This window comes from Oryx dammah, unplaced genomic scaffold (assembly GCF_014754425.2).
Source record: "Oryx dammah isolate SB20612 unplaced genomic scaffold, SCBI_Odam_1.1 HiC_scaffold_10, whole genome shotgun sequence".
NCBI lineage: Eukaryota > Metazoa > Chordata > Mammalia > Artiodactyla > Bovidae > Oryx > Oryx dammah.
The window spans coordinates 15,540,062-15,566,098 of NW_024070194.1; the positions used below are offsets into that span (position 1 = coordinate 15,540,062).

The following is a 26,037-nucleotide window of genomic DNA, read 5'->3' on the forward strand; positions in this document are numbered from 1 at the left end:
TGTTTAACTTTATCTGATCCATTTGCCAAAGTGAACACAGATCCTTTTTTATGAATGCCTATTAATAGCTCTGTAGAACACACTGAGTTGAAATTTCAAACATACCTGCATTTGTGAATGAGCTTAAGTTTTAATGTTTTCAATTCACCATGGCATTAACTGCCATTTCTCAAGGTGCATCTGGGAATTTCCTGGCAGTCCAGTGGTTAGGAATGCATGCTTTTACTGCTGAGGGCACTGGTTCAGTCCCTGGTCAGGGAACTAAGATCCTACAAGCTGTGCAGTGTGGCCAAAAAAAATTTTTTAAATTCAATTCTGTTCAGTCGGTCAGTTGTGTCCGACTTTGTGACCCCATGAACCGCAGCATACCAGGCCTCCTTGTCCATCACCAACTCCCAGAGTCCACTCAAACCCAAGTCCATTGAGTCAGTGATGCCATCCAACCATCTCATCCTCTGTCATCCCCTTCTCCTCCTGCCCTCAATCTTTCCCAGCACCAGGATCTTTTCAGATGAGTCAGCTCTTCACATCAGGTGGCCAAAGTATTAGAGTTTCAGCTTCAACATCAGTCCTTCCAACTAACACCCAGGACTGATCTCCTTTAGGATGGACTGGTTGGATCTCCTTACAGTCCAAGGGACTCTCAAAAGTCTTCTCCAACACCACAGTTCAAAAGCATCAATTCTTCTGTGCTCAGCTTTCTTTATAGTCTAACTCTCACATCCATATATGTTTTAATTAACAACAAAAAAAGGTACTCCAATGCTTCTCTACTCCTTGTAGAGAAAGTCACATTTCAAAGCACTGAACTCAGAATCTGAAAACCTGTGTTTAAATGCTTGTCACCATTTACCAATCATGTGACTCTGAATATGCTACTTAATCTGAGCTTCAGTTCCTTCACCTGAAAATTGGGAGTAAGAGCTGTTCAACTGCTCCTCTGATGAGAGGGTCACAGATAGCACATAGGAAATTATCTAAGTCTGGAAATAATTTCAAATAACAATATGTTTATCTGAGGCTTGGGCCAGAGTTATTTACAAACAGACAGGAACTAGTTGTCTGGTCTGCTTTCCAGCTCAGATTATGGCACTAACCCAGCAAATAACCTGCTGACCAGTAAGGAGTCCTAGTGCACACATGAAAACCCGCAGGCCTGCTCAGATCCGGGTGCATCAGCCTGTGGCTTAGTGGCAGACAACACCCTCCACTACTACAGATCTCTTTTGCTCCAATCAAATCAGGAGGAGGAAGCCATCAACTAACTCTTTCTTTTGCCCATGCACAAAAGAGAAGAGACAAAAACAGGGTTCCACAGGCATACCAGTGCTGACGAGCAGGGTGTAGAAACTAGCCACACTGCCTGCCACCGGACTAGGAACCTGGGATAATTGTCACTGCCCTCTCTCGCCCCTACTGCAGGATATCCGATTGCTAAATCATTGCCAGTACACCCATCTGATGAAATTAGGCCCATGAGGCCACTACAGTTAATATCAGGGTGAATCCAGGATGCACACGGAGGCCTTCTCTGGCAGACAAGCACAGAACTAAAGTTCTTGTCTAAACAGCTTTTTCTCTGCAAAAGACAACCCAGAGCACATGAAGAGACCTGAGACTGCTGGCAGGTTTTCTCATTCAAACTGTAGAGCTAGTGACATAGATAGTTATATCTCTAGAGAAGGTGTGACCCTGACACTTTTTTGATGTCATCTAACTTAAATATTTTCTTTTATAATTTCGGTTATCTACTCTTCCACCCAAGACTATTAAAAAAAAACCAAATGCATAAATAGCTATGAAGTGCGTTTACTTGTAACACATTCCTAGAGTTAAACAGAAAAATGCCAGAGAAGAAGGGAAAAAAAAAAGACACGAGCAACCACCAAACAAGATTTGTTTACATCTATTTAATGCTAAGAACACAGATATCCTCAAGAAGGGACACACCTAAGAAACAGAGTTTTGAGGTTTTTTTCCTGAACAGGATTTTGATCATGAAAACTAGCAATTCAAACCTCTAAAACAATACAGCACATAAGTCTAAAAATGCAACACATATTTAATCTCTTACCTGAATTACCTGAGAACCCTGAAACATTCTCTTGAAGAGCTATCCATATTAAAATTGTGCAAAGAAGCTGTACCCATAGTGTTTAAACCATAAAACCAAGACTGGGTTTATACATGATAAAAATAAAGATAAAGCACATAAAATACTCTGCAGTTCATCGAATTCAAAGAAAATCAGAGTGAAGGAAAGGCAATGAGGACAGGAGACATTCCGGAAAGCGGGATGCTCAAGTGACATCTACTGCAAGCCTGTTTGAGGCCAGGAGCTCTGAGTGCGTAGAGCCGTCACTGATAGGATGGATAAAGCGTGATTTCTCTAACCGCCAGCAAGTTAGCGGATGATCTGGCAAAACTTCCGGAATTAAAACCAAGGTAGTTTTCGGTAAGGAATGTTTTTCTTGAAAGCATGGCCAGCATGTGGTTGAGCCGGGACCTGATCCCAGCAAAGTGAAACTGTCTCTCTTTATTCAAGTTTCTGAATGAGTCTCTGAAGCACAGATCGAAGTGGGGGGTGCTCCAGTACTTGGGGTGTCCAGGCGTGGCAAAGTCAGTGGATCTGAAGGAAGTCTGGGAGCCGATGGAGCTGGCCACAGAGCCTTGGGAGGAGAGAGAGGAGGAGGACCTCAAACTGGAGGAGCGCGACACAGACATCTTGGATACTGGTGACCCTTCCTTAGACTGGCTTCCGGGAGAGGCAAGAACACCCTCGTCCACGTCAGTCTGGGTGGTGGCCGACGTGGTGGGGACCACGGTTTGGGAGCTCACCACCCTGGTGGCCACTGTGGTCTGGGTCCCGGCGCACGCCGTGGCCGCACTAGCTTGTGTCCCCACGTCACTTGTGCTCACAGCGGGCGTCTCCTCTCCAGGCTCTGTCTGAGTAGCGGCATCAGTCGCCCTCCTGCCCTCCAGCCTGTCCCTGCGGCTGCTGAAGTAGGCCTCCTCGCTGATGGAGGAGGCCTTGGAGGCCCCGCACCCAGCCTCTGCCCGGCCCTCCTCACCCCCCGGCTCGGCCTTCCGGGGAGTGCTCGAGAGCCTGGCCAGCCGCAGCCGCAGCAGGTTGCCCAGCGTGAGCTCCTTGGACAGCGGTTTCTGGTCGACAAGATGGTCAAACCTGCCGCTGATCCGGAAGCTGGACAGGAGCTTGGAGCTGATGGGCTTTGACTGTGCGTAGAGGATTCGGAACTCCAGGTCAAAGTGTTCAACCACTTGGCCAGACAGAATCACTAAGTTGCTGCTGTTTAGTTTGCCATCCGTCCATGTAAAACTGCAGGATTAGACACAAACAGAAGCTGATAAGGATGATTGATCTTCATTTACTTACTGTCGACCTGATTATAAAGCCCAGACATCCTGTGACGTAAGAGTCACAATTCAGGTGACAGCACCCTACCATGCAGTGTGAATTCTAGCTAGCCTTAACACAGGATATAACCTAGGAATATGTTAACATTGAAGTCAAAAAGGGACTTCCCTGGCGGTCCAGTGGTTGAAACTCAACCTCCCACTGCAGGGGGCACGTGTTGGATTCTTGTTCAGGGAACTGAGATCCCACGTGCTACAGGGCTCAGCCAAAAGATTAAAAAATAAAAAGACCAGTATTCAACCAACAGGCTAAAATGTATGATCCTCGGCCTCAGAGTTGCTAAAAACTAGAAAGAGCCCCTAAGTTGCTGAGGGCAGCGCCCTCCTTTGAGGAGTGAGGAATGTGCCTAGCAATGTCCCAGGGGAAGCTCGTGATAGAGCCTAGACTGGGCCTCAGACCTTGAGAACCACAGGGGCAGTGCTCCTCACTACCTCGCCCATGCTGCTGTTTCCACAGAGGAGACAGGCCTGTCATTCGAATGATGACACTGTTTCTCAACACACGTGTAGAGCTGATTAGAGGCCACGCACCCCTGGCAGTTCTGTGTGCCGCCTCCTTCCTATGGTGACAGGACCCCACTCACGCCAGCCCAGCCAGCTGCCTCTTCAGGTACAGCAGGGCTGGGCAGGTGACCCAGGCTGGCCAGAGTATCCTACCCCTTAGATGAGGGATCTATGCAGGGTGGGTGGTAAGCCAGTGAGAGCCAAGGAATTTTGCAAGGCATGATACCATCAGAGAGAGAGAGAGAGAGAGGAAGTCTCTCACTTTTATAAATAGCTACTGAAGTTCACATGAAGGGAGCCTGGACCTCTGTCTGCAAATAGAAAACCTGACTGAGAATAAAGATCCATGAGAGGACTTCCCTGGTAGTCCAGTGATTTAAGAATCTGCCTGCCAATGCAGGGGACACGGGTTCAATCCCTGGTCCAGGAAGATCCCCTGTGCCATGGGGCAGGTGAATCCCTTCTCCCCAACAAGAGAAGCCACCACAGTGAGAAGCCCACACACTGCAAGGAAGAGCTGCCCCCACTCACCGCAGCTAGGGAAAACCCACGTGTGGCCACGAAGTCCCAGCACAGCCGGAAAAAACAATCGACTAGAGAAAAGCAGAAATAGGAGATGGTGCTCTGATAAATGCATGGCCCCTAGGTCAAGATGAGCTGAAAACCAACGGTACCTTTCTATACTTTCAAGTTAGGTGAGACAGTAAATTCCATTTTGCAGAAAGTAGTTTGAGCCAGCTTTCTGTACCACTGCAATCACCCCACTGACTCAGAAAAATTTGTATCAGGAGTAGGGTGTTTACAGAAGAAATCATAAAACATAGTAGCAACTCTGTCTCTTGTAACCAAGAACCCAGGCTAACGCAAATTCACCATGTGACAACTGCCTTCAGAGCTGGAGAAGAAAGATCCTTTTGAAAATCATCAGTACATCATGTAAACAAGACCCTTATCCAGCACCAGGATTAAAAAAGTCCTCAGCAAATGAAACCTATCCTTATTCTCATCCTCAATGGAAGCCTATTTCATTTCTAGGAGGTAGCTGGAGCCGCTGTGTCCTTGTCTTTTGAAGTAAAATGCCAACTCAAGAGTTGGTTGGGAAATGTGGAGATGTAGAAACAAAGGGCTGTTGGGCTGGGGAACTGGTAACAATTTAGACTATAAATCTGCCACAGAGCAGAATCAGGGAACTCCTAATTCCCTGAAAGATAGAGATAAAGGCCTGATGCACATCCCAAATTGTTTCTACAGGAAGCAGAAACCCTCCATATGAAAACTGCTGACTGCAAGAACATAGACCCCAGACTGGTTGAAACCAGAAGGCTGATGAAGCTTGAAACTTCACCTTGATGCCAACCAATCCGAAAACTGTCCACAAGCTGATTACACCCTGCTCCTTGAACACAACAGAATTCCTCACCAGCCCCTCCAGGGTGGGTCACAGAGTCTTGAGATCAAGAGCCCACCGGGGCGCTCTCTGCCCGGCAAAGCAATGAAAGCTACTCTTTTCTACTTTACCTAAAACTCTGTCTTTGTGTTTCTATTTGGCACTGGTGAACAGAGGCCGAGTTTCAGCAACAGTTTTTATAGTTCAGATTCAGAATAGTCAAAAATCAATTGGAAAGTTTGATTAATATAGATTAATCCTACTGTGGGTAAAAATCTTAAGTTTCCTCCTATTATTGCCAAACTTCTTATAAAAGAAGTCTTGAGGAGGAGTTTGAATTGTTCTGAGAAATAATGGTACTGTTTGAAAAGAAAGATACCAAGAGTTTCTTCATCTGCCTGCCTCCTCTCACACAAGCCTCTACACACCCACCTTTACCCAGGGCTGACACTCAGTTATCACTCAGGGCTGCCTGCTTCTTCAAATATAGTTTTTCTTCTTTAAACTGTAGAGACACACCTTAGCTCACATATACCATCAGACAGTCTAACACAGAGATGGCAAAACACACCACCATCAGAGCCACGTCCATAAAAATGGTATATCTTAACCTCTGAAGATTATCATTTACCACTCCTTATCTTCACCCTCCATTCAAATTCCCTGCTCTCTACCCTAAGATGCCACACCAACAGGAGACTTCAAAGGTGGAGCCAAAAGCACGGATCTGCTTTCTAGACTAAAGCACCAAATCATAAGGTGTGAATCAAGGTGAAGGATTAAAGCAGGCAGCTTCAGCTGTGCCCTCCATCCTGAGCCCAATGCCTACAACCGCCCTTAATTCAAGTGGGCAGGGACAAGGTGGGTCGAAGGCCTGGAGAAACAGGATTTGAGACTGATGCAGTCACTGCTGTTGTTTAGTCACTTAGTCGTGTCTGACTCTTTGCAACCCCTTGGACTGTAGCACACCAGGCTCCTCTCTCCGTGGGATTTCCCAGGCAAGAATACTGGAGTGGGTTGCCATCTCCTTCTCCAAGAGGGTCTTCCCGACCCAGGGATGGAACCCACATCTCCTGCACTGCAGGCAGATACTTCATGCTGAAGCACCAGGGAAGCCCCCCATTCCAGTCACTGTTAATCCCCAATTCGTCCACTGCAAGCCTGGCTAAGCCTTGAATCAAGGACTCCCTCACTGTCAGGTCTCCAGATAAGTTTCAACCTCTGCTCTTTAGGTTTGTGAACCACAAGGCAGTGGAGGGGACCCTGGCCCAACCCACTCCAAGAAGAAGAGGCTCTGACTAACCTGTTCACATCTATTCACACCCACAGATGCACACACAGAGGTATACTTGCCCATAAAGGCTCACATTGAGAGGCAAAAGCAGCTTTCACCTTCATAGCGTGCACTTCCTCTTAAAAGTTTAGATTAATAACCATGGATGGGTCAGAAACTCACCTGTAGGAGCCTGTAGCCACACGAATGCCATCAATCAGTGTGAACTTTTCATGAACCTTCCCAACAATCTTAGTTCCTGACCTGGCATAGTAAATATTTCCTGTAATCGTCCGGACAGTCATCAGCTGTTGGTAGGGGAGTGGGAGAAAAAGAAATGAATGATCCAGTGAGCACGATAGAAGAAGCCTTAGTTTACAATTCTGAACAGATAAACGTACTGGCAGATGAGAGGTTACACTGCTGGGTAACAACGCCCACAGTACAGGAGCCAGGTGAGTCTCAGGACTTAAGTAATGCTACTTCACGTAAGTTCATCTTCTTGCATGCTTTTTATGCATGCATATTTATTTTTGAGACCTTCAGTTCATGTGGACATGTGCTCTAAAAGAAGATTCACTTTTTGGAGACACTGAACAACGGAATTCAAACAATGACTTTGAAACAAAATGTGGGGGACAAGATCATCAAAGAAAACATGCTAGTAATAAGTAACATTTTAACAAAGACTCAGAGAAGCTAAGCTGAAGCTTCTCCTCTTGTGTAACAGCACTGCTAATAAGTAACAGCCCATTCACACTTATCCCCACCCCATAATGGGTATGGAGAACAGGAAGAGAGGACAAGCCTTCTCTAAATACAGGGTTTCTGAGGGGGAAACACTCATATTATGTGGCTTAATCAGCAATGTTACTTCTCCCACAAGTACGCATTTACCAAAAAGGTGCTCTGGTGATGCGCTGGGGCCATATATTGTATAATTATCCTTGCAGAATGACACACGTAAATGTATATACAATGGAATGCAAAATACTAAGCCAATCTGCATTCTTTGGAGCAGAACAGTGGCTCTGTATCTTTAGAAATCTTACACACTAAAAGTAAATGTCTAAGATTTTTCTTTGATTCTCTCATTCACTCCACAAACAACAAAAGCTCCTACTATGTACCAAGTCTTGCGACAATAGATATAAGGCGTGCTCCTTACCTTCAAGGACCAGGAGACAGAAAATTAATGATGAAGTTACTATAGCAAGACATAACACCATGCAAATAAGTGTAAACCTACATCTCCACAAAAACCTGTACACAAATATTCATAGCAACTTTATTCCTAATTGTAAAAAACTGGAAGCTACCCTAATATCCATCAGTGAGTCAATAGTTAAACAAACCGTGGTTTAACCATACTCTATGATACTGTTCAGCAATAAAAGGAAGAAACTGTTGATACACAGAACAATTTGGACATATCTCAAGGGCATGAAAAAAGCCAGTCTCAAAAGGTCACACACAGGAAGGAGAGGACACGTACACCTCAGGCTGATTCACGCTGATGCATGGCAGAAATCAGCACGACACTGTAAAGCAATTACCCTCCAATTAAAAATAAATACATATTTTTTATAAAGGTCACACACTGTGGAATTCATCTACATACCGTTCTCTAAATGACAAAATGACAGAGATGGGGGACAAATTAGCGGTTGCCAGGGAGGAAAGACACAGGGGAGGAAAGACTCCCAGAGGGGAGTAACGCGGCCATAACGACGCTGCACGAGGGAGACCTTTGTGGTGCCTGGACAGCTCTGAATTCTGACAGCGGTGGTCACACATATGTACACATGGGATAAAATGGCACAGAACAATAGGCCCACCTGGTACCCACGTCAATTTCCAGGTTCTGGTGTTGTGTTGTAAGTTATATGAGCTACAACTGTTGGGGAAAACTGTGACGGATACATGGAAACCTGTATGTGCTCATACTATCTTCCTCTCTTCACAACTTCCGTCATTATTTCATAATGAAGACAAAAGACAAAACAAACTATGGCATAACACAACATTGTTTCTGTGCTACTCTTACCAAAATGCGTAATATGAATTTAACCATGAGGAAACAAATTCCATTAAGCGTTAAGACTCTAATACAAACAGGTGCAGATGAGAAGAAGCTAGGAGAAATGGCAACTAAATGCCAGATATGGTTCCAGATTGTATCCTAGGTAAGAAAACAGGCATTCATGGAATGATTCGTGAAATTCACGATGTCTGTAAAATAGGTTAATAGGACTATATCAAGTTTATTTCATGATTTTGAAATTTGTTCTGAGGTTTCTCAAGATGTTAACATTTAGAGAATCTGGGCACAGAGTATTCAGGGATGCCTTATACTGTTTTTCTAACACCTTTGTAAATCAAATTATTTCAAAATAAAAATTAAAAAAAAAAAAAAAACTCGAAACTTCCATAGAGGTGCACATGGCCCTGGCAGGGGAGGGGTTCCTGGATAATATTCCTGAGCAGAGCTTCAAGGGATCTGCATATAACACAAACACGAAGAACATCACTGTGGGCAGATTTCAGTGTGATTCTGTGCAACTTTCCCTTTCGCATTTATCTGAATACTATACAGGCTTCCGTGATGGTGGTCAAAACACTTTTTTAAAAAAATTAGTTATTTATGGCTGTGCTGGGTCTTTGATGCTGTGAGGCTTCTTCTAGTTGCAGTGAGTGGGGGCTACCCTTTACTTGCAGTGCGTGGGGTTCTCATTGCGCGGGCTTCTCTTGCTGCAGAGCGTGGGGTTGAGAGTCAGACTCAGTAGTTGTGGTGCACAGGCTTAACTGCCCCAAGGCATGTGGAATCTTCCCAGACCAGTGTCTCCTGCAATGGCAGGCAGACTCTTAACCACTGGACCACCAGGGAAGCCCAAAGCACTTTTTATTTAATTTTTACTTTAAAAAACTTTTTATTTTATACTGGAGTATAGTTGCTTTACAATCAAAGCACCCTTGAGTGCCTGCACATTAAGGTATGACCAAGTTCCTGCAGACTGGGCAGAAGTCACCCCCAAGAGGTGAGGGACAGACTCACCAGCACAGGCAGGCCCTGGTGAGTGAAGGCACCGGGGCAAGGTGGTGCATCCCAAGGAATAAGTTAGGACATGAATATGAACACAGGTGAGGCCAAAGGGACAGGCCTCCTTATGACCCTTCCTAGAGGATGCAGCCCCCCTCGCCCCAAAGGCAGCAACCAATAGCAGGCAACTGAGTTGGCAAATACACCTAGATTTCTGCTGAGTGGATGAATCAGAGCCAATCACTCAAAGTCATGGCCAGGCTATTCTGTGATCTGCCTGCTGCTCACACACAGCCTCAATTACAGCAACAGCACTTTGAAATTAAACATCGACACCTTCAATTTCTTCGCCAGGCTCTACGGCAGAGCAGACTGAACGTCTGGTTAGATCATGATGCGATTTCCAGGCCTGACTTGCATGTCCCTTGGGTTCACCGGACGCATTTTTAAACTGACTGTCGAAAACAAGCTAGTGAAGTCATATAATCTTACACTTAAATACTTGGCTCAAATTCTTTCATGCTCAGTGCAAAGGATATAAAAAGTCTACTTTCAAAATAACAAGAAATGAAAGGGATTAAGAACACTGGGGCTGAGACTTCCTTGGTGGTCCAGTAGTTAGGAGGAATCTGCCTGCCAATCCAGGGGACACAAGTTCGATCCTTGGTCCAAGAAGATCCCACATGCTGCAGGGCAGCTCAGCCTGCATGACAGAACGACTGAGCTTGTGTAAGTGCAACTAGAGAAAGCCCACACACAAAAACAAAGACTCACTGCCGTCAAAAATTAAAAAAAAAAAGAACACCAGGGCTGGAGGCAAGCAGACAGATGGAGAAACTCCATCCCACTACTTTTTAGCTGTAGACCCTGGGCTCTTGCTGTCACCACTTCCCAATCTGAAAATAGGTATAATACCACTCACCTGATGGGGCTGCTGTGAGACATGAGTGGCATAACACTGTCAACAGCCTAGAACAGCGCCAAGGACAGAGCAGGACTCCATAAATGGTGATCATCACGATTAAAATTGGAGCCTACCAGTGCTGGGGCCAAAAGCAGCAGCTTCTCCTTCCTCCCCATTAGAGAAATGCTATTTACTGTGATGGACAGATAGCACTTTGTGTGTAAGAAACCAGTCTAGTTCTTTCCAGGATTTCCATCTCATTTTATGTTTCTGGGAACATCCTTATTTTGGAAAATAAGGGTATTACTTTTGGGGTTTTCCTTTGAAAATACTAGCCATTTTTCTCTATAGGTTAAAAAACATCCTCTACGATCATTGTATAATACATTTTTACACTAAAAAACAAAAAAAGGCAGCAGCTTCCAAGGCAGCCTTTTGCCAGGAGAGGCCAAGGTCTGAACCTGACTCTGTCCATTCTTTCCAATGAGACTTCAGGCAGAAGACTTTGCTCACACCTCCAGTCCCTCCCCGGGAGACCACCACCAACTACCCTGTAGCTCACTGACCGTCATTAGTTGCTGATTGTGGTGAAACTTAGAGACATTGTAACACAAACCTTTTCTTCTTCAGGATGAACTTTCAGATCCATGCACATATCCAAAAACTGAGAGAGCAGAGCCTGGTCCAGTAGGATATACACAGCAACTCCCTGTTTCCGAGAGATTTCCTGCAGGTCTCGGAAAATGTCGATGTCCGTGAAAACATCCATCACCACTGCAATCACCTAGGGTGTGGGGAAGGGAGAAAAGCCAGTGGTCAACCCACAAGGACACCACCTTACAGCTGGCTGTCAGGACTCGGGACCCCCTCTCGGAGGTGCCAAAGGATCCCACCCTACCCTATCCCTCCTTCCTTCTCCTTATGCAATATCAGTTTTCCCCTCACCATGGACTCTTGTCCATTTTCAAAGATGCTCAGGCCACTGTAGCCTACAAATCTGGACCTGACCCAGCTAACCCTCCCAACTGCCTCCCAGCCCCTCTCCTCCACACCACAAATTTCTCAAAACTGTAAATTCAACCACTACCTTGACGTCCTATGAACCTGTTCCATTCAATTTTCTTCCTTTACTAAAACCCTTGTCTTATAGCTCAGACCAGCAAGTTATCCAGGTTCTGCAGCTAATACATTGTTATCTTAGACATATGGCTTTTTGCCTATGTCTGTTACACATGTATATAAAACCTTAAGAGTCTCTCAGAGGCCCCCTTCTGGGTGTACCAGTCTCCAAGCCTGACTTTATTGTCTGATTTTGGATCATAATATGATTTTCTATTATAATCTAGAAAGGACCACCCCATCTACCACTGACTCAAGGCTTGAAACTGATCAAACCAGGCAGGCTGATCCTCCCACCTTCTGCCTCGGCCCATCACATCTTCATGACGTCTACTCCCTCCACCAGTCAGGATCTAACCAAATGGCTTCCAGAGCACCAGACTCTCCTTTGTAAAAGGTGGTCTCTGCAGTTCTCTTATATCTGTCCACAGCGCAAGCCCACAACAAGAACACGGAAATATGTCCTAAAGACGCTTCCCTGGAGCTTGGACAAGTCCTTTCCCTCTTCCCAAGGATTGGGCTCCATTTTACCTCCTGATCAATTTCCTTTTGTGCTGATCAATGTCACTCAGCACAGACTAGTTAGGTGCTGCCATGTGGCCTCAGGCAGATTATAGCTGCTTCGAAAAATCTTACTCCTTAGCTGCAAAATCGATTCCTAGTGAGCATTAAATGACTACATTACCTGGAGTGCTCTGTAAAAAGAGATCCCTCTGGTATCTGCTCACTGATTTACGTGACCAGTCCTGATTCTGAGCCGTCCAGACAGTTCAGGGCAGAGAAATATCTACCAGCTCCCAGCTTTCCTGCTCAAGAGAGGCCACTCCAGTGGCAAAGCCTCTCATCACATCCTCTGCAGGCTGAAAGCGTGGTTGTCAGCTAACTACTGGCAAGGCCGTGGGGGCATCAAAACATGCAGGTCTCATACAAGACCCTGCTTCGGGTCAGAGTCAGGGTTGGGGGCCAGCGTGGGGAGGGGCTGTCAGCTTAAGAACCACTCCCAAAGCCCAAGGTTCGGAGCTCTTTTGCGGGCTGGAAAACCTCACCAGTAAAAACTCAGGACTCTTCCCATCACATTAACTCCTGATTTACTTAACAGGTCTCATCTCTTCTGTGGGGGCAGAGGCCCTTGAACAAGACTGATTCATCCCTCTAGTCCCAGAGAGCTTAGGACAATACTCAAGGGTCATTATCCAATGACACCTTACGGGGAGCTCGAATGAACTTTTTGGCCAACTCAATATTTGAATGTCAAAGAAATGCAGAGACAAAGGGATGATTTCGCCGTCTTTCTCTAACATTGCACAGTCTTGTCTACCAGGAGGAGGGACCTTGAAACCCCACTCCCGGGAAGTCACTGCTGTGAGTGAATTTGGGAAGGAGTATTTCTCTCTCTGGCTCCCTTTCTCCAATGTTGCCAAAATTCCAGGTGTGAGCTATAAAACCCACTGAAGACAGTGACTTAGAAAACAAGCATTCTTTCTAAACTGGTGGCATCTCCAGAAGTTTATATTCTCAAATGTGTTTTTATACATCCTATGTGGAGATGTATTTATCCCATGTAATTCAGCGGCTGAAAGGCAGAAAGGCCTAGGAGCAGACCCCAGCTCTGTGATTTACTAGCTGTGTGACCCAGGGCAAATTGCTTAATCTCTCTGAGCCTCAGTCAGTCTCTTCCTCCAGCAGATATGGACAACAGCATCTGGCATCTACGTCAAAGGGCTGTTGCAAGGATTAAAGGAGACAAAGCCTAGAAAGGGCTTAGCTCAAGCATGAAATCAGCATTTGATTATGCAGCCAGCACTTCTTTCAGGGTCTACTGTGAGCTGAAGCCTGTGCTAGGTAGGAAAATGGTTATAAAGAATTCGGCACACACCTGACTTACCCACAAAGCGAGGACCTGGGATGCAGGCAAGTGGTACATACATGGTAAGAGGCAATGAAATCAGGGGAACACTTTGCGGGGAATGGGAGACAGTAAAGCAGCTCCCTTGGAGCAGCAGACCCAACACAGGGCCCCAGAGGAGAGCCGAGGATTCCTGGAGGAGACGGCATTTGAGCTGAACCACAGATAAGGACAATTTAGCCAGGGGAGAAGTGAAGGGGTAGGGGGCGGGGAGGCATCCAGCAGGAAGCCACGTGATGACAGAGGAAGAGGCAGGAAATGACTGGGTATTGCCCCAGTCTGGCTGGAATGCAGAGTATGTACGAGAGGGAGCGACCGCAGGTGACTGAGAGACAGGAGAGTGTGCAGGAACACGGAGGGTCTCGGACACCAAGAGAGGCATCAGGGTCATACAGGTCACAGACAGGAGGAGGCTTCAAGAGTGACAAGGGCAGTGGTGGAGCCAACAGGACAGAAGATACTGACGGCGGTGTAGGTTGAAGAAGCAGCCCCCTCCTCCAACTCACGGCCACGTACCTAAGTGCCCACTGTATTGCTTTCTAGGTTCAACAAATGTTTAGGAGGACTAAAGACCGAAATGGGCTTCCCAGGTGGTTCAGTAGTAAAGAATCCACCCCCTAATGCAGGAGACATGGGTTCAATCCCTGGGTCTGGAAGATCCCCTGGAGAATGAAATGGCAACTCACTCCAGTATTCTTGCCTGGGAAATCCCAGGGACACAGGAGCCTGGCGGGCTACAGTCCATGCGGTCACAAACAGTCGGACATGACTGAGTGACTGAGCGCACAGCACACAAAGACTGGAAGAGGGACTTCCCTGGTGGTCCAGTGGTTAAGACTCTGTGCTCCACGAAGTCCGATCCCTGGTTAGGGAACTAAGATCCTGCATCCGGCATGTGAAAGTCACTCAGTCGTATCCAACTCTTTGCAACCCCATGGACTACGTAGACCATGGAATTCCCCAGGCCAGAATACTGGAGTGGGTAGCATAGCACAGCCAAAAAAAAGACTAAAAGAACAAAAATCAGCAACAGAGGTTGCAATGGGGGGCCAGGTGGGAAACCATGAGGGTCACAGAGGAGTCAGATGTGAACTCAGGTCCACACAACAGAAAACAGAAAAAGAAACAATCCCTAGAGGGAGGTTTCAAAATTGATTGTGAGGTGGCATAAAATCTCATAAAGGGGTTCTGAATGCACATGTGTGAGAAGAGAGTCGAGCTCATAAAAAGTGAGAGAAAAACAAATCCAGGGTCAGTCCCCACCCTCAAGAGAGACAGGAGATGAGGTGGGCTATCCCAGCATGATGGAGTCGCTGGATGTACACCCTGGCACCACTGGGACAGAGCCAAGGAGGCCAGCCCAGCTGACCAGGCTACAGAGGGTTGGAGGGTTGCTGGGCAGGGCCCCAGAAGCGGGGCCCATAGTATATAAGGCACCTGCCAAACTGAATTTTGATTCATCACCCTAACAAAACAACTGCACAAACACCACCATTGTTACGTAGTGAGTAAGTATCTAATTTGATATTAGTTTCATTGTTTGGTTTTGAGGCCTCAACCTTTCCTGTGTGTTGAAAATAATTGGATTTGAACTGGCCTCTCATACCCATGGAGTAGTTAGATGGTGGATGGAGGTGTTTCTCCTTTTGATTCCCCCAGTAGCCAACATCCCCTCCTCTTTCTAGAGCAGTGCCCTTAAAAGACTTCTGGAAGCAGTCTCAGTAAGGCCTGCCTTCCTTCAAGACAGACCTCCACCCTATCCCCCTACCCCACCCCCATGCAACCAAGCCCTGCATAGTTGAACTAGACCTGGGGCTTCTCAAAAGGACAGCCTCTTCACTGAACTGAGCTATGACCTGGGCTCACCCACTAGCCAGCTGAGTACCTGCTCTCCAGGGCTGGCCACATCTCAGAGGCATTGGTGTTTATGTCCTAGAAGATAACACTTGAACTTGAAAGTGGTCATCACTCCCACTTCCTGAGTCATACCACGGGGTGGACAAGGAGAGACCCATGGGCAGGTGGGCACTGCCCTGTAACAGCTCATGCTGCAGAGTCTGTCTGTTCTCTTAGGGCTGGAAAGCTCTGCAAGTAGTGGTTCGTGAATGTCTTTCCGGGTCAAAGCCCATCTGTGCCTGTCGGTCCTAACATGACACCTAAACAGGAAACACCCCGCTGCCGGAGCCTGGACGGCTGGTCTGCTGCCGGCCCTCATGCTATTCCTGCTTTTCTGAGGCTGTATCTAGAGCAGCCACTCCTGCCAAGTCCCACGTCATCATCACAGATGACACAACCTCAAGTTACCTCCTTCAGTCACTCCAGCTATCCCCCAGTGACTTATACCATGGGGCCTGGTGATCCACATGGCTACAGGCAGCAGTCCCTGGAGTATCCTGCACAAACCCCCCCCATTTATGTTACTTTCCACGTACAACTGGAATCTTTTCCGTTTGCCACAAGCTCTAAAGAAGAATCTTGAGATCTGAAAACCCCATTAATCGTTATCTCCAATTTACTGAAAAGAAAAATAAATCACATAGAGGTTCTGTGTCTTGTTCACGGTGGCACACTTAGTCAAATGCAGGAGCTGGAATTTCAGCCCCCTCTGGGCGCCTCCAGAGCTACCTGTTAAAAGGTGTTAAACATTATCCCAAGCAAATCTAATTTCAGTCTTCAGATGATTGAGAGCTTAGAATAGATCCTGAAAGGATCAAGTAGAGTACTCCACAAAGTAGATAAGATTAAGTCCACCAGGGAGGATGATCACCAAGGACACAAAACTTGGAATGCCCTAGGACAGCAGCAGACACTTCTTTCTGCGAGTGGGTTTGCTAACTCTGAATGAACTAAATCAGGAAACCTTGGGAGGCACATCTGATGAGGCTGCAGGGTTAGACCTGGACATAGATGCAGGCTCCTCCACTTCTAAGCACCATGTCCCCTCTGGCAAGTTACTTCCATGGTGCTGGCTTCTACCACATGCAAATAACGCTACCCACCTGTAGCGTCTGCAGTGGGTTTGGTCACCTGACAGTTCCTGGGACGCAGAAAGCCTTCACATGGCAGCTAGCACAGTCTTAGTTCTCATTTTGCCACCTTTCCTGGGTAAGCCATTCTACCTGAGTTCAGCATCCTCAGACACAGCCCCTCTGAGCTCTGCTGTCTGATTCATGCACCCACCATGGGCAGGGTGGGGCTCTGAGAGCTTCATGGGGCCACACAGGGTGGGTCATTCCTGTTCTCATTCTGCTCTTCCTCTGCCTGGAGCAAGAGGTCCATGTCACTCACCTACTGCATCTCAGTTTCTTCCCCTTCCCACCCACGATCATAAAGCAAAGACATGTGTTGGAGATGCTTAGAATTCTACCAGAGGTCTGAGCATGTGCAAAGAAGCATCAGCCTGTCTGATGGTCAACAAGAGCCTGTCTGCTGAATTCCTCACGCTGAGCACACAACACCCAAGTCAACTTCCTTCAAGTTCCCAGGGCTCTTGTCTCTTCTGGAGAACTTCTTGATAAAATTTTTAAAAAAAGCAAAAGACCTGTATTTTCTCCCCAAGTATTACAGATTTTAATAGAACAGAAATGACCTCCTGGAGATTTCTTTTACAATCTTGATACCAACTTCAGAGTTTGAAGACCAAAAAAAATGTCAATGTTCACAGCAAAACCTAAATTTGTTTGTGCCTGTTGTTTTCTCTAAGTTTCATGGGCTGTTATTATAAAATTAGCAATATAAGTACCAGATTAAAGTACTAGTGGAGCCTCTGTCTGCAGAGAGTGGCCTGGGGCCTCTCTGGGAAGGCTGGGGTGGCAGAACCAGTTTTTCACTGGCCCCAGGAGTGAGGGCCAGGCACATATGGTGGCATTTCCTCTGCACTGTTCCAGCATAAAGTACACAGGTGGACTGGGCTTTTTCTTTTTTCTCTTTAAATTTACTATTATTTTTAATTTTTTGGCCATGCTGTGCAACATGTGGGATCTTAAGTTCCCCAACCAGGGATGGAACACATGCTCCCTGCATTGGAAGCACAGAGTCTTAACCACTGGACCACGAGGGAAGTCCCTGGGCTTTTTCAAAGGGAGGGGAAAGCATCAAGAGGTGTTTTGTGGGAGCAGGGACTTACCATTGTGAGTTAGTTTTATTTTTTAATTATGCAGAACATCTGCCTGGCTCCCAAGTCCAACTGACAAAACACACTACATTCACAGACATCTGGCTTTCATTCTTGTCCCTTCCTTTCTGCCCTCCCCACTAACATGATAACTTTAAAAAATATATACATAAGCATATATGTGTACACATCCTCACTTATGTTACTGAAGAAGTATGCATATGTGTGTATATGTACACATATATATGTTCTAATCCCCCTGTAGATAAAAGGCAGCATATGATACGCACTGCTCTAGGCCATTGCATACAACAGAACCTTCTGAGATGACAGAGATGTTCTGTATCTGCTCTGTCCAACACGGGAGCCACTGGCCACCAGCAGCAATTAAACATTTGAAATATGATTAGTATAACAGAGGAACTGAGTTTTTTTTTATTGTATTTCCTTTTAAGTCACATAAATGTAAATAGCCACAGGTGGCCAAAGGCTGCTGCATTGGCCAGGAAGCACTCCACTGTGCAGAAGGGTTCGTTTACTCACCAATCCACCACTGAAGGATGTTTGAGCCCTTCCAGCCTATTGCTGTTATACTCAGTGCTGGAACAAACAGCTAACTGCACAGGCCTATTCATATTTTTCACCAGTGTATCTTTAAATAACAATCTTGATATCAACTTGAAAGACAAAAAAAAAGATTGTTGTGTTCACAATTTGTGCCTATTGTTTTTCCTAAGTTTCACGGGCTATTACAAAATTAGCAATTTAAGTAACAGATCTGTCTTTGGGACAGATATACAGACACGGAATAGCTAGGTCCACAGGTCAATACAACTGAAATTTTGCTGAATATTGCCAAATTCCCCTCCAGAGGTTCTATCATTTGCATTAAGACTTTTAAAAAGCCAATATACCTACGACTTCTCTTCCTGAGAGAACTTATTTTTTATGCATAAAGGAACCACAGAATAATTCTGCAGGTTCTCTCAACTGCCTGACAGATGCCAGGTAAAAAGAACCAGGAAATGAAACAGCAGACAGAAAGCAGCATGGTGGTGGCCAGGGGCTGGGAGGCGGAGGGAGCGGGGAGTCGCTGCTTGATGGGAGCAGAGGTTCTAGTTGCGGAGACGAAGAAGTTCCGAACCTGGATGGTGGTGATGGGTACAGTGGTGATAGCGAATGTCCGTAATGCCACTGATCGGTACACTTTAAAAAAGCGGTAAGTTTCGTTACATATATTTTACCACAATTTAAAAAGAAGAAATGAAATGGTGAAAGATTTCTGAAATCCTTAGGCTAAAGCATAAAATCAAAAGGAAGGAATAAAAAGCAGCCACACTTAAGTCTGGTGGGTAAGGTCTTAAACCACTTCCTAGTCCAGCGGTTCTCAACTGGGGACAACTTTGCCCCCCAGAAGACATCTGGCAATATCTGGAGATTTTTTTTTAACTGTAGGAAAATATATAACATACAGATTTGCCATCTTAATAATTTCTAAGTGTATATTTCGGGGGCCTTAATTACATTCACAATATTGTCACCCATCACTACTGTCTGTTTACAAAACTTTTTATCACCTACTATAGAAACTAACCATCAAAGCAGCAACTCATTCTTCCCCGACCCCCTCCCTGGGGGAAACATTGCTGAATGTGCGGACTGCTTTTCGGTGGGGGCCAATGCTTCTGGCATCCACTGGGTAGAGGCCAGGGACGCTACTCAGCACCCTGCAGTGCACAGGACGATCCTTCAGGACAAAGAGCTGTCCTGTCCAAAACGCCAGTAGTGGCGAGGTTGAGAAAGCCTGCCCTGGTTGAGACGGGCATCCGCACAGGAACTGATCACACTGCACGGGTTCTACTGCAACTCTGAGGAGGGTTGTGTAAGATCAGGAGGGCCCTAATTTAGATACAGCCACGTGCACACGGGGGGCCTCTGACAGATTCCTCAGCTGCTACTCCTCCTAGGAGGCGGGACTCTGTGTCAACATGATGACAGCTTCTTCTAATGCTCAGGTTATCAAAAAGATGCCCAAGGGTGAGGTCATAGCAGAAATGTCCCTCTGGAACAAAAGCACATAGGGAATGGGTGGCTGGTAAGAACGATGGCTCTGGGGAATGCAGGACCACCTAGAAGGGTGAGCTTTGCCTGGGAGCTCCCATCCAGACACTAGGAATATTCCAAGAGCCACGGCAACAACACACCGCCATGTAAGGGCACATAGCACCTCCAGGCAAAGTCTCCACTCCCCACCCCGCGCCCCCACCCGATCCATGGGGCCCAGAGCCCAGGCCAACACTGATTCACATGGTAACAGAGACAAAGAAATGAATGACTCATCAACAAATATAGTTGTACAGGGATAAATTCTAGAGTATGTATTTCAGGGGAGATTCTGTACAGAATTCTTCTAAAAGCAAACATCTCAGGTCTCAAACAGTCCAAAGCAAAAGAAAAAAAGTACAAAACAGTATTTCCTACAATTGAGCCCTAGGTCAGCTCGCTGTCCTCTGAAGCCAGGCTGTACATAATAAGATGCTGGACCTCACTCAACACAACAGACCCACATTTTGAAAAGTGCACAGAAACTTTTCCCAAGAGTGGGACTGGCAGGTTCCCAGCCTTGGACCCAGCTACCCTGGGACAAGTCCTTGCTGAGTGGAAAGGCAGGCAGACTCACCTGCTGAATGATCAAGGCTGCAGGTGAGCAGTCTCCACAGTATGCGGTGTGCACTATTCGGTGCCAGATATCCTGCAAGCCTATACAGCTCAAACTGCAGCTTGAGTCCTGGGTGAGGATGAAACCCATTCCAGAACCATCCGGCGAGGCCGCAAAGCCAGGATCAGACACCGCCGTTCACCATCTGAGCCTGGCTTCTCCTGACCGCTCTGGTCTCCCTCCTGCTAAGGGCAGATCTAGAACTGTTGCGGTCATTTTCCTGTTTCTTTGATATGCAATGTGGAAATTAAAAGTCCACATCTTGAGAAACCCCTAAAAACACCCAGACTGTTGAAAGCTACCAAAGAACCAACACTCCCTCGTGGCAGGGGGGCCCTGTGCAGTGGTGAGTGGTCAAGAGCCCAAGCTTGGGGACCAGGCTGACTTGGGATCACACCCAGCTCTGTCACACACAAACTTAGAGGGCAAGTCGCTTCACCTCTCTGTGCCTGGTCTCGTCTTAGCTGTGGTCTCCTCCTACAGCTGGGAGGAGGATTAAATGAGACAATCCAGGGGAAGGGCTTAGCACAGACACTGACCCACTCAAAGCACTCAATCACACCGTCAAGTGCTTTCACCGTCTGAACAGACGTGGAATGGCCTCTCATCTTATCCAGAAACAGCTTGAGACCTGCATCTTCACAGTCCTCGCCATCACAGATCCTGAACTTCAAAGAATGTGGTCAGAGTGACCCGGCCACCCCTGTGAACATAACACGCACTTCTACCTGGAAGAGCAGCAACGGACCAGCCACCAGATTAGCTCTCTAACACCTGTTCCCTTCACAGATGTCTCTCCACCTGGGGACAGTGATGGTATCTCTACGTGGCACAAGGCAGAGCATGGTGGCGGATGGTGCTTAAAAGATGCTACGCCTTGGTTTGAGTCCTGGCTCTGTCCTTCCCTGGCTACATGACCTCAGGGCAAGGGAACTTCTCTATGCCTCAATTTCATCACCTGCGAAATGCAGATCATAATCACACCTACCTTGGAGTTACTTGAACAGTGCTTGGCAGAGAAAGCAATGCTTTTCTGTTTTGTTTTGTTTTGAACAAAAGAGTCTCTGAAACCTCAAGTTTAGGGTGTCTCAGATCCAACTCATTTCCCCATCCCTACCCTCAGCCTCATTCTCCTCCATATTCTAACTTGGTAGCATCACTGCCCACCCAAGCTAAAAAAATCTCAACTCTTCCCATACCTTCTCCTTGGCTTTGCCCCCTCTCCTGCCCCCCTCCCTCACCACTCTTCTGGTCCATCAAATGACCAAGTCCTGTCAGTTCTACCAAAAACTCTTCCCCTGCCCAACCCCCAGCAGTGCCTTAGCACAGACCCTCTTCTCATATATAGATCCCTACAACCCCTCCTTACAACCATCTGACACCAGTCTCACCCCTGTCTAACCCATCCTCCTGCAGGCTCCCACCAGAATCTCAAAGACACCAACCTGATCACGTCCCTCTCCTCCCTTTAAACCTTCGAAGGCTCCCACTGGTCCTTCCAAGAGTGTGCAAAGCCCTCAACAGTCTGGTCCCATCTCCCCATTTAGCCTTCTCTCCTACCATTAACCTACACATACTCTGCTCCAGCTGTGAGGAATGTGGCGGCCTCAAAAAAATGCCAGGCGTTTTTCACCACCCTGGGCCGGTCCCTATGCTCTGTTCTGACAAGCCCCACTACTCCACTTGGACCCAGCTCCAAGGCCGCCACCCCTCTTAAAGCTTTCTTTCCTCAGCCTGTAGCAACCTCCTCACTGCTTCCTACCAGCCGACTATCAACTCTCAAGTGCAGGCAAGGGTTATGTCCTTCACCTGTGGCCCCAGCCCCTGGGGCATAGTATCTGATATACAGTAGGCACTGAATAAGCAAGCAATCTGGCATATGGAAAAGACATTGAAAACACTTATCAGATTTAAAGGTACATACCAACTTTCTCACTTACAACTGTTCAGGTTCCAAATACAGAATCTTGAAGATACAGGGCAGAGAGAACAAGGCAGGAGGTTCTACCCAGGAAGGCATTACAGAATGCCTACAAGACAAAGGAGTCTGAGCATCAGTCCAGAGCCCCTTCTAAGGCCAGCACTGAGTTGATGGACTGGTCTTAGCTCTAGTGCCCCTTCAGTACTACTGAAAACGGGATGTAAGCAAGTGAAAAAAGTGAAAGTGAAGCCGCTCAGTCATGTCCAACTCTTTGCGAGCCCATGGACTGTAGTCTACGAGGCTCTTCCGTCCATGGGATTTTCCAGGCAAGAGTACTGGAGTGGGTTGCCATTTCCTTCTCCAGGAGATCTTCCCAACCCAGGGACTGAACCCAGGTCTCCAGCATTGCAGGCAGACGCCTCACCATCTGAGCTACCAAGGAAGCCCAAATGTAAGTAAGCAAACTGCTGCTGCTAAGTCACTTCAGTCGTGTCCGACTCTGTGTGACGCCATAGACAGCAGCCCACCAGGCTCCCCTGTCCCTGGGATTCTCCAGGCAAGAACACTGGAGTGGGTTGCCATTTCCTTCTCCAATGCACGAAAGTGAAAAGTGAAAGTGAAAGTGAAGTCGAGTCCGACTCTCAGCGACCCCATGGACTGCAGCCGACCAGGCTCCTCCGCCCATGGGACTCTCCAGGGAAGAGTACTGGAGTGGTGTGCCTTGTAAGCAAGAGGTCAGGGCAATTCCTCTCTCATAGAGACCCACTCATTACTTTTCTCAAGTTCCAAGTGCCCAAGTTCTCCCCCTAGAGGTGATCATTGGGAATGCACACCTATTCTAAAAAGGTACGTTTTCCCATCTTTCCAATCTTCCCACTGAACTCACAAATGTCCGTAGCATCAAACGACCCTCAGCATACTCAATGCACCGCAGGGCTGATAACAGCCTAGGTGGCGCCCATACATCTCCCACAATGGCAAGGCAGTAGCCTACTGGATCCCCTACCCACTGCAACCCCACCAACAGGCAAAGGGCACTGGGCATCAGGAACATTGGTAAGTCAGGACTTATCCCCAGCTTGTCTACTTCAACCAATCGGATGTACAGATACCATAACCACAGTCAGACACACTCAGCTATAAGCCCTACCAAGTCTTACCACGACCTGGAGCTTTACCTGCATTTTCTCTGTCACAGGCAAACAGCCAGGAAGCTGGGCACTGCCAGTCAGCAAGCAAGTTGGCAGTTGATCATGGCTCTGGAGGGAGGTGTCTGCTACACCCTACTAGCCCCCGCCACCTTGGGTGCCGCATGCTTTCTCCCTGATCCCTCTGTACCCAGCACCCTGGGTGCAGTCTCATCCGGGCTGGCAGGGAGACAAAATCTCCCACCGCACCCCAATACCTTATCACACTTAAGAGCCAGACAACGGCACCAAAACCCACCGTGGAGAGAAGACTTAATGCATGGCTTTCTGCATTTTTTTTTCCAGCCTATGGAAATGCAAACTCCCTGCCCCACCCATTCACTGAAGGTGCAACTTCCCCTCCAGGCTGGCAGGAGGGGAAAGGGCCAGGGCTCTTGGCCCCCTCTGGTTTGCATCTGCTTTCTACAAGACACGTGGGGGTAACTAGCAATGATAGACTCGAAACTCCCGGCAGCTGTCTCTGGGGACAATCTTTCAGGAATGTCCCCCTAGGTTATGCGCTTCTTAGGTCGTACACCTCTTAAGGAACACCTGAAAGCGGGATCTAGAGTCGGCTGACAGCCAATCTGACAACTGGTTTTTAACTGAAAGCTGAAACGGACAGGATTTCCGGTCACCCTCCCAGGGAATGTAAATGTTAGGAGTTTGAACTTGAGCACAATTCGCATTCTTGGGGATGGAGACTCCTCCCACTCTCCCAGGCCATGAGGAGCGGACGCGGAGGGGATCGGGGATCCGAGGGGATACACAGAGTGGGGAGAGTTGGGGAACCCCTCGACCAACCGGCCCGAGCTCCTAGCAGACCTCAGTTTTCCATTTTTTGAAGACGGTGTCCCGTGCGACCGGGAACCGAAGAGACCCGAGGGGCCGGGCCGCGCCGCTCACCTCTCGCGCCGAGCGGAGCTGCTGGCGCAGCGCGTCCTTGCAGCCATAGGGGCCGCCGGCGCCCGCGCCACGGGGCTGGAAGTGCGCCTCGACGCGCGTGGCCCCGCGGTAGGCGCCCTGATAGAAGGAGGGCCAGCCGAGCTCCAGCAGCGGCGGCTCCAGGTCCGACTGCTCTGGGAAGTAGGTGCCGGACGAGCAGTCGTGCGACGAGCCGAAGGAGTCCTCGGCCCCCGCCGCAGCGCCCTCCTCGCCGGGCCGCTCGGCCGCGCGCAGAATGGCGCGCACCTCGTCTGGGTTCAAGAAGCGGCCGAGGCGTTCGCGTCGCAGGAACGCCGAGAAGGCGTCTGGGCCGCCCGCCAGCAGCTCCTCGAGCGCCAAGCGCCGCTCCTCGCTGTACAGTTCGGCCAGGTTGGGCGGCCCACACGGCGACAAGCAGGCGGCAGGCAGTTCGTCCAAGCCATCGTATCTCAGGGCCATGGCGGCGCTCGGACGCAACCCAGCTCGGGCCAGTACGGGCGTGCGGGACGCTTTATAGTCACCTTTGAATCTAACCAGCCCGCGCCATTGGCCGCCCCGCCCCGCCCGGGCTCTCCCATTGGCTGCCTTCTTCTAACGGCACCGGCAGGACGCAGTGCTTGCCTCTAGGCTCCACCACCTAACTTGCTATTGGTGCCCCGCGGCCCGGCCTCTCCCCGAAGCCCCGCCCCCCCCAGGCCATCATTAGACGGCGATTGAGTCCAAGTTCTCGCTCCAGAGTTGCTTGGTGGAATTTAAATCTTGGCTACTACGTGCCTGCTCCGAGGTGGCGTTCCTGCTCTAGCCCTGGGGGGAGCTGAGTTCATCAAGATAGCCGGTGCCAGGCCTAAGTGGCCGTGGTACCCGGGGCGGTGGGACAGACAGAGAGCCTGGATTGAAACCCGAGAGCCCGGCCCCCGCGCCAGCCTCGCGCGCCCTCTGCCGCCCGCCCCACAGCGCGGCCCTCGCAAGGCCCAAGGAAGTCAGGAATGTGCACACAGAGGCTGGAGCCTGCTGGGGCACGCTGACCCACTGACTGCGCCTCCCCAGGGCTCACAGAGTTTGAGTAAGGCTCAGCCATGTTGCCTTTATCCCCAGCATTTAAATCATTCGTTCGTTCGTTCAAAAATACTGGTCCATCATAATAGCTACTCGTCTGATTGCCCTTCAAGGTAGCTAGCTTTCTCTTCTCTCACCTCACCGTTTTCTGCCTGGTGAACCCCTAACCCTGGCTAAACCCCACTCTCCACCTACTTTCCACCTCACCCAGGCAGACATACAATTCTGGAGAAAAGAAAACACAACGGTGTCTACCAATTGTGCCTGAAATTCATGGTCTCAAGTGGGCCCTTAAGGTTGCCTGCTAGCCTACATTTCCCTACTTCTACCTCTTCCTCTTCCTTACTCTTAAGAGTCTGCCTCCTATTTCACTGAGGAAAATAGTAGCAGTCAGAGAAGATAGTTCCACATGCTCCCCCCGCATCTTCCTACCTGTCTGCATCTCTGCCCACATACTGGGCCTTGTATTACTATGGATGAACTGCCCCTGAGCTTGTCTCTGATACCTTCCATTTGGGCAGTAATCACCAATCCCTCTACGACTAAGC

The 26,037-nt window shown here is 48.2% G+C and overlaps 1 protein-coding gene across 1 annotated transcript; it reads right to left on the reverse strand.

Annotated features, from left to right (window-relative positions):
* Positions 1–1,891: 1,891 nt before the first annotated feature.
* Positions 1,892–24,919, reverse strand: FAM83D (family with sequence similarity 83 member D). Its single transcript, XM_040248329.1, has 4 exons — positions 24,416–24,919; positions 11,160–11,327; positions 6,783–6,907; positions 1,892–3,337 (listed from the first exon to the last, which is right to left on the reverse strand). Exons 1-4 carry the CDS (start codon positions 24,890–24,892, stop codon positions 2,359–2,361), a joined length of 1,749 nt encoding a protein of 582 aa, XP_040104263.1. The 5' UTR covers positions 24,893–24,919; the 3' UTR covers positions 1,892–2,358.
* Positions 24,920–26,037: the final 1,118 nt, after the last annotated feature.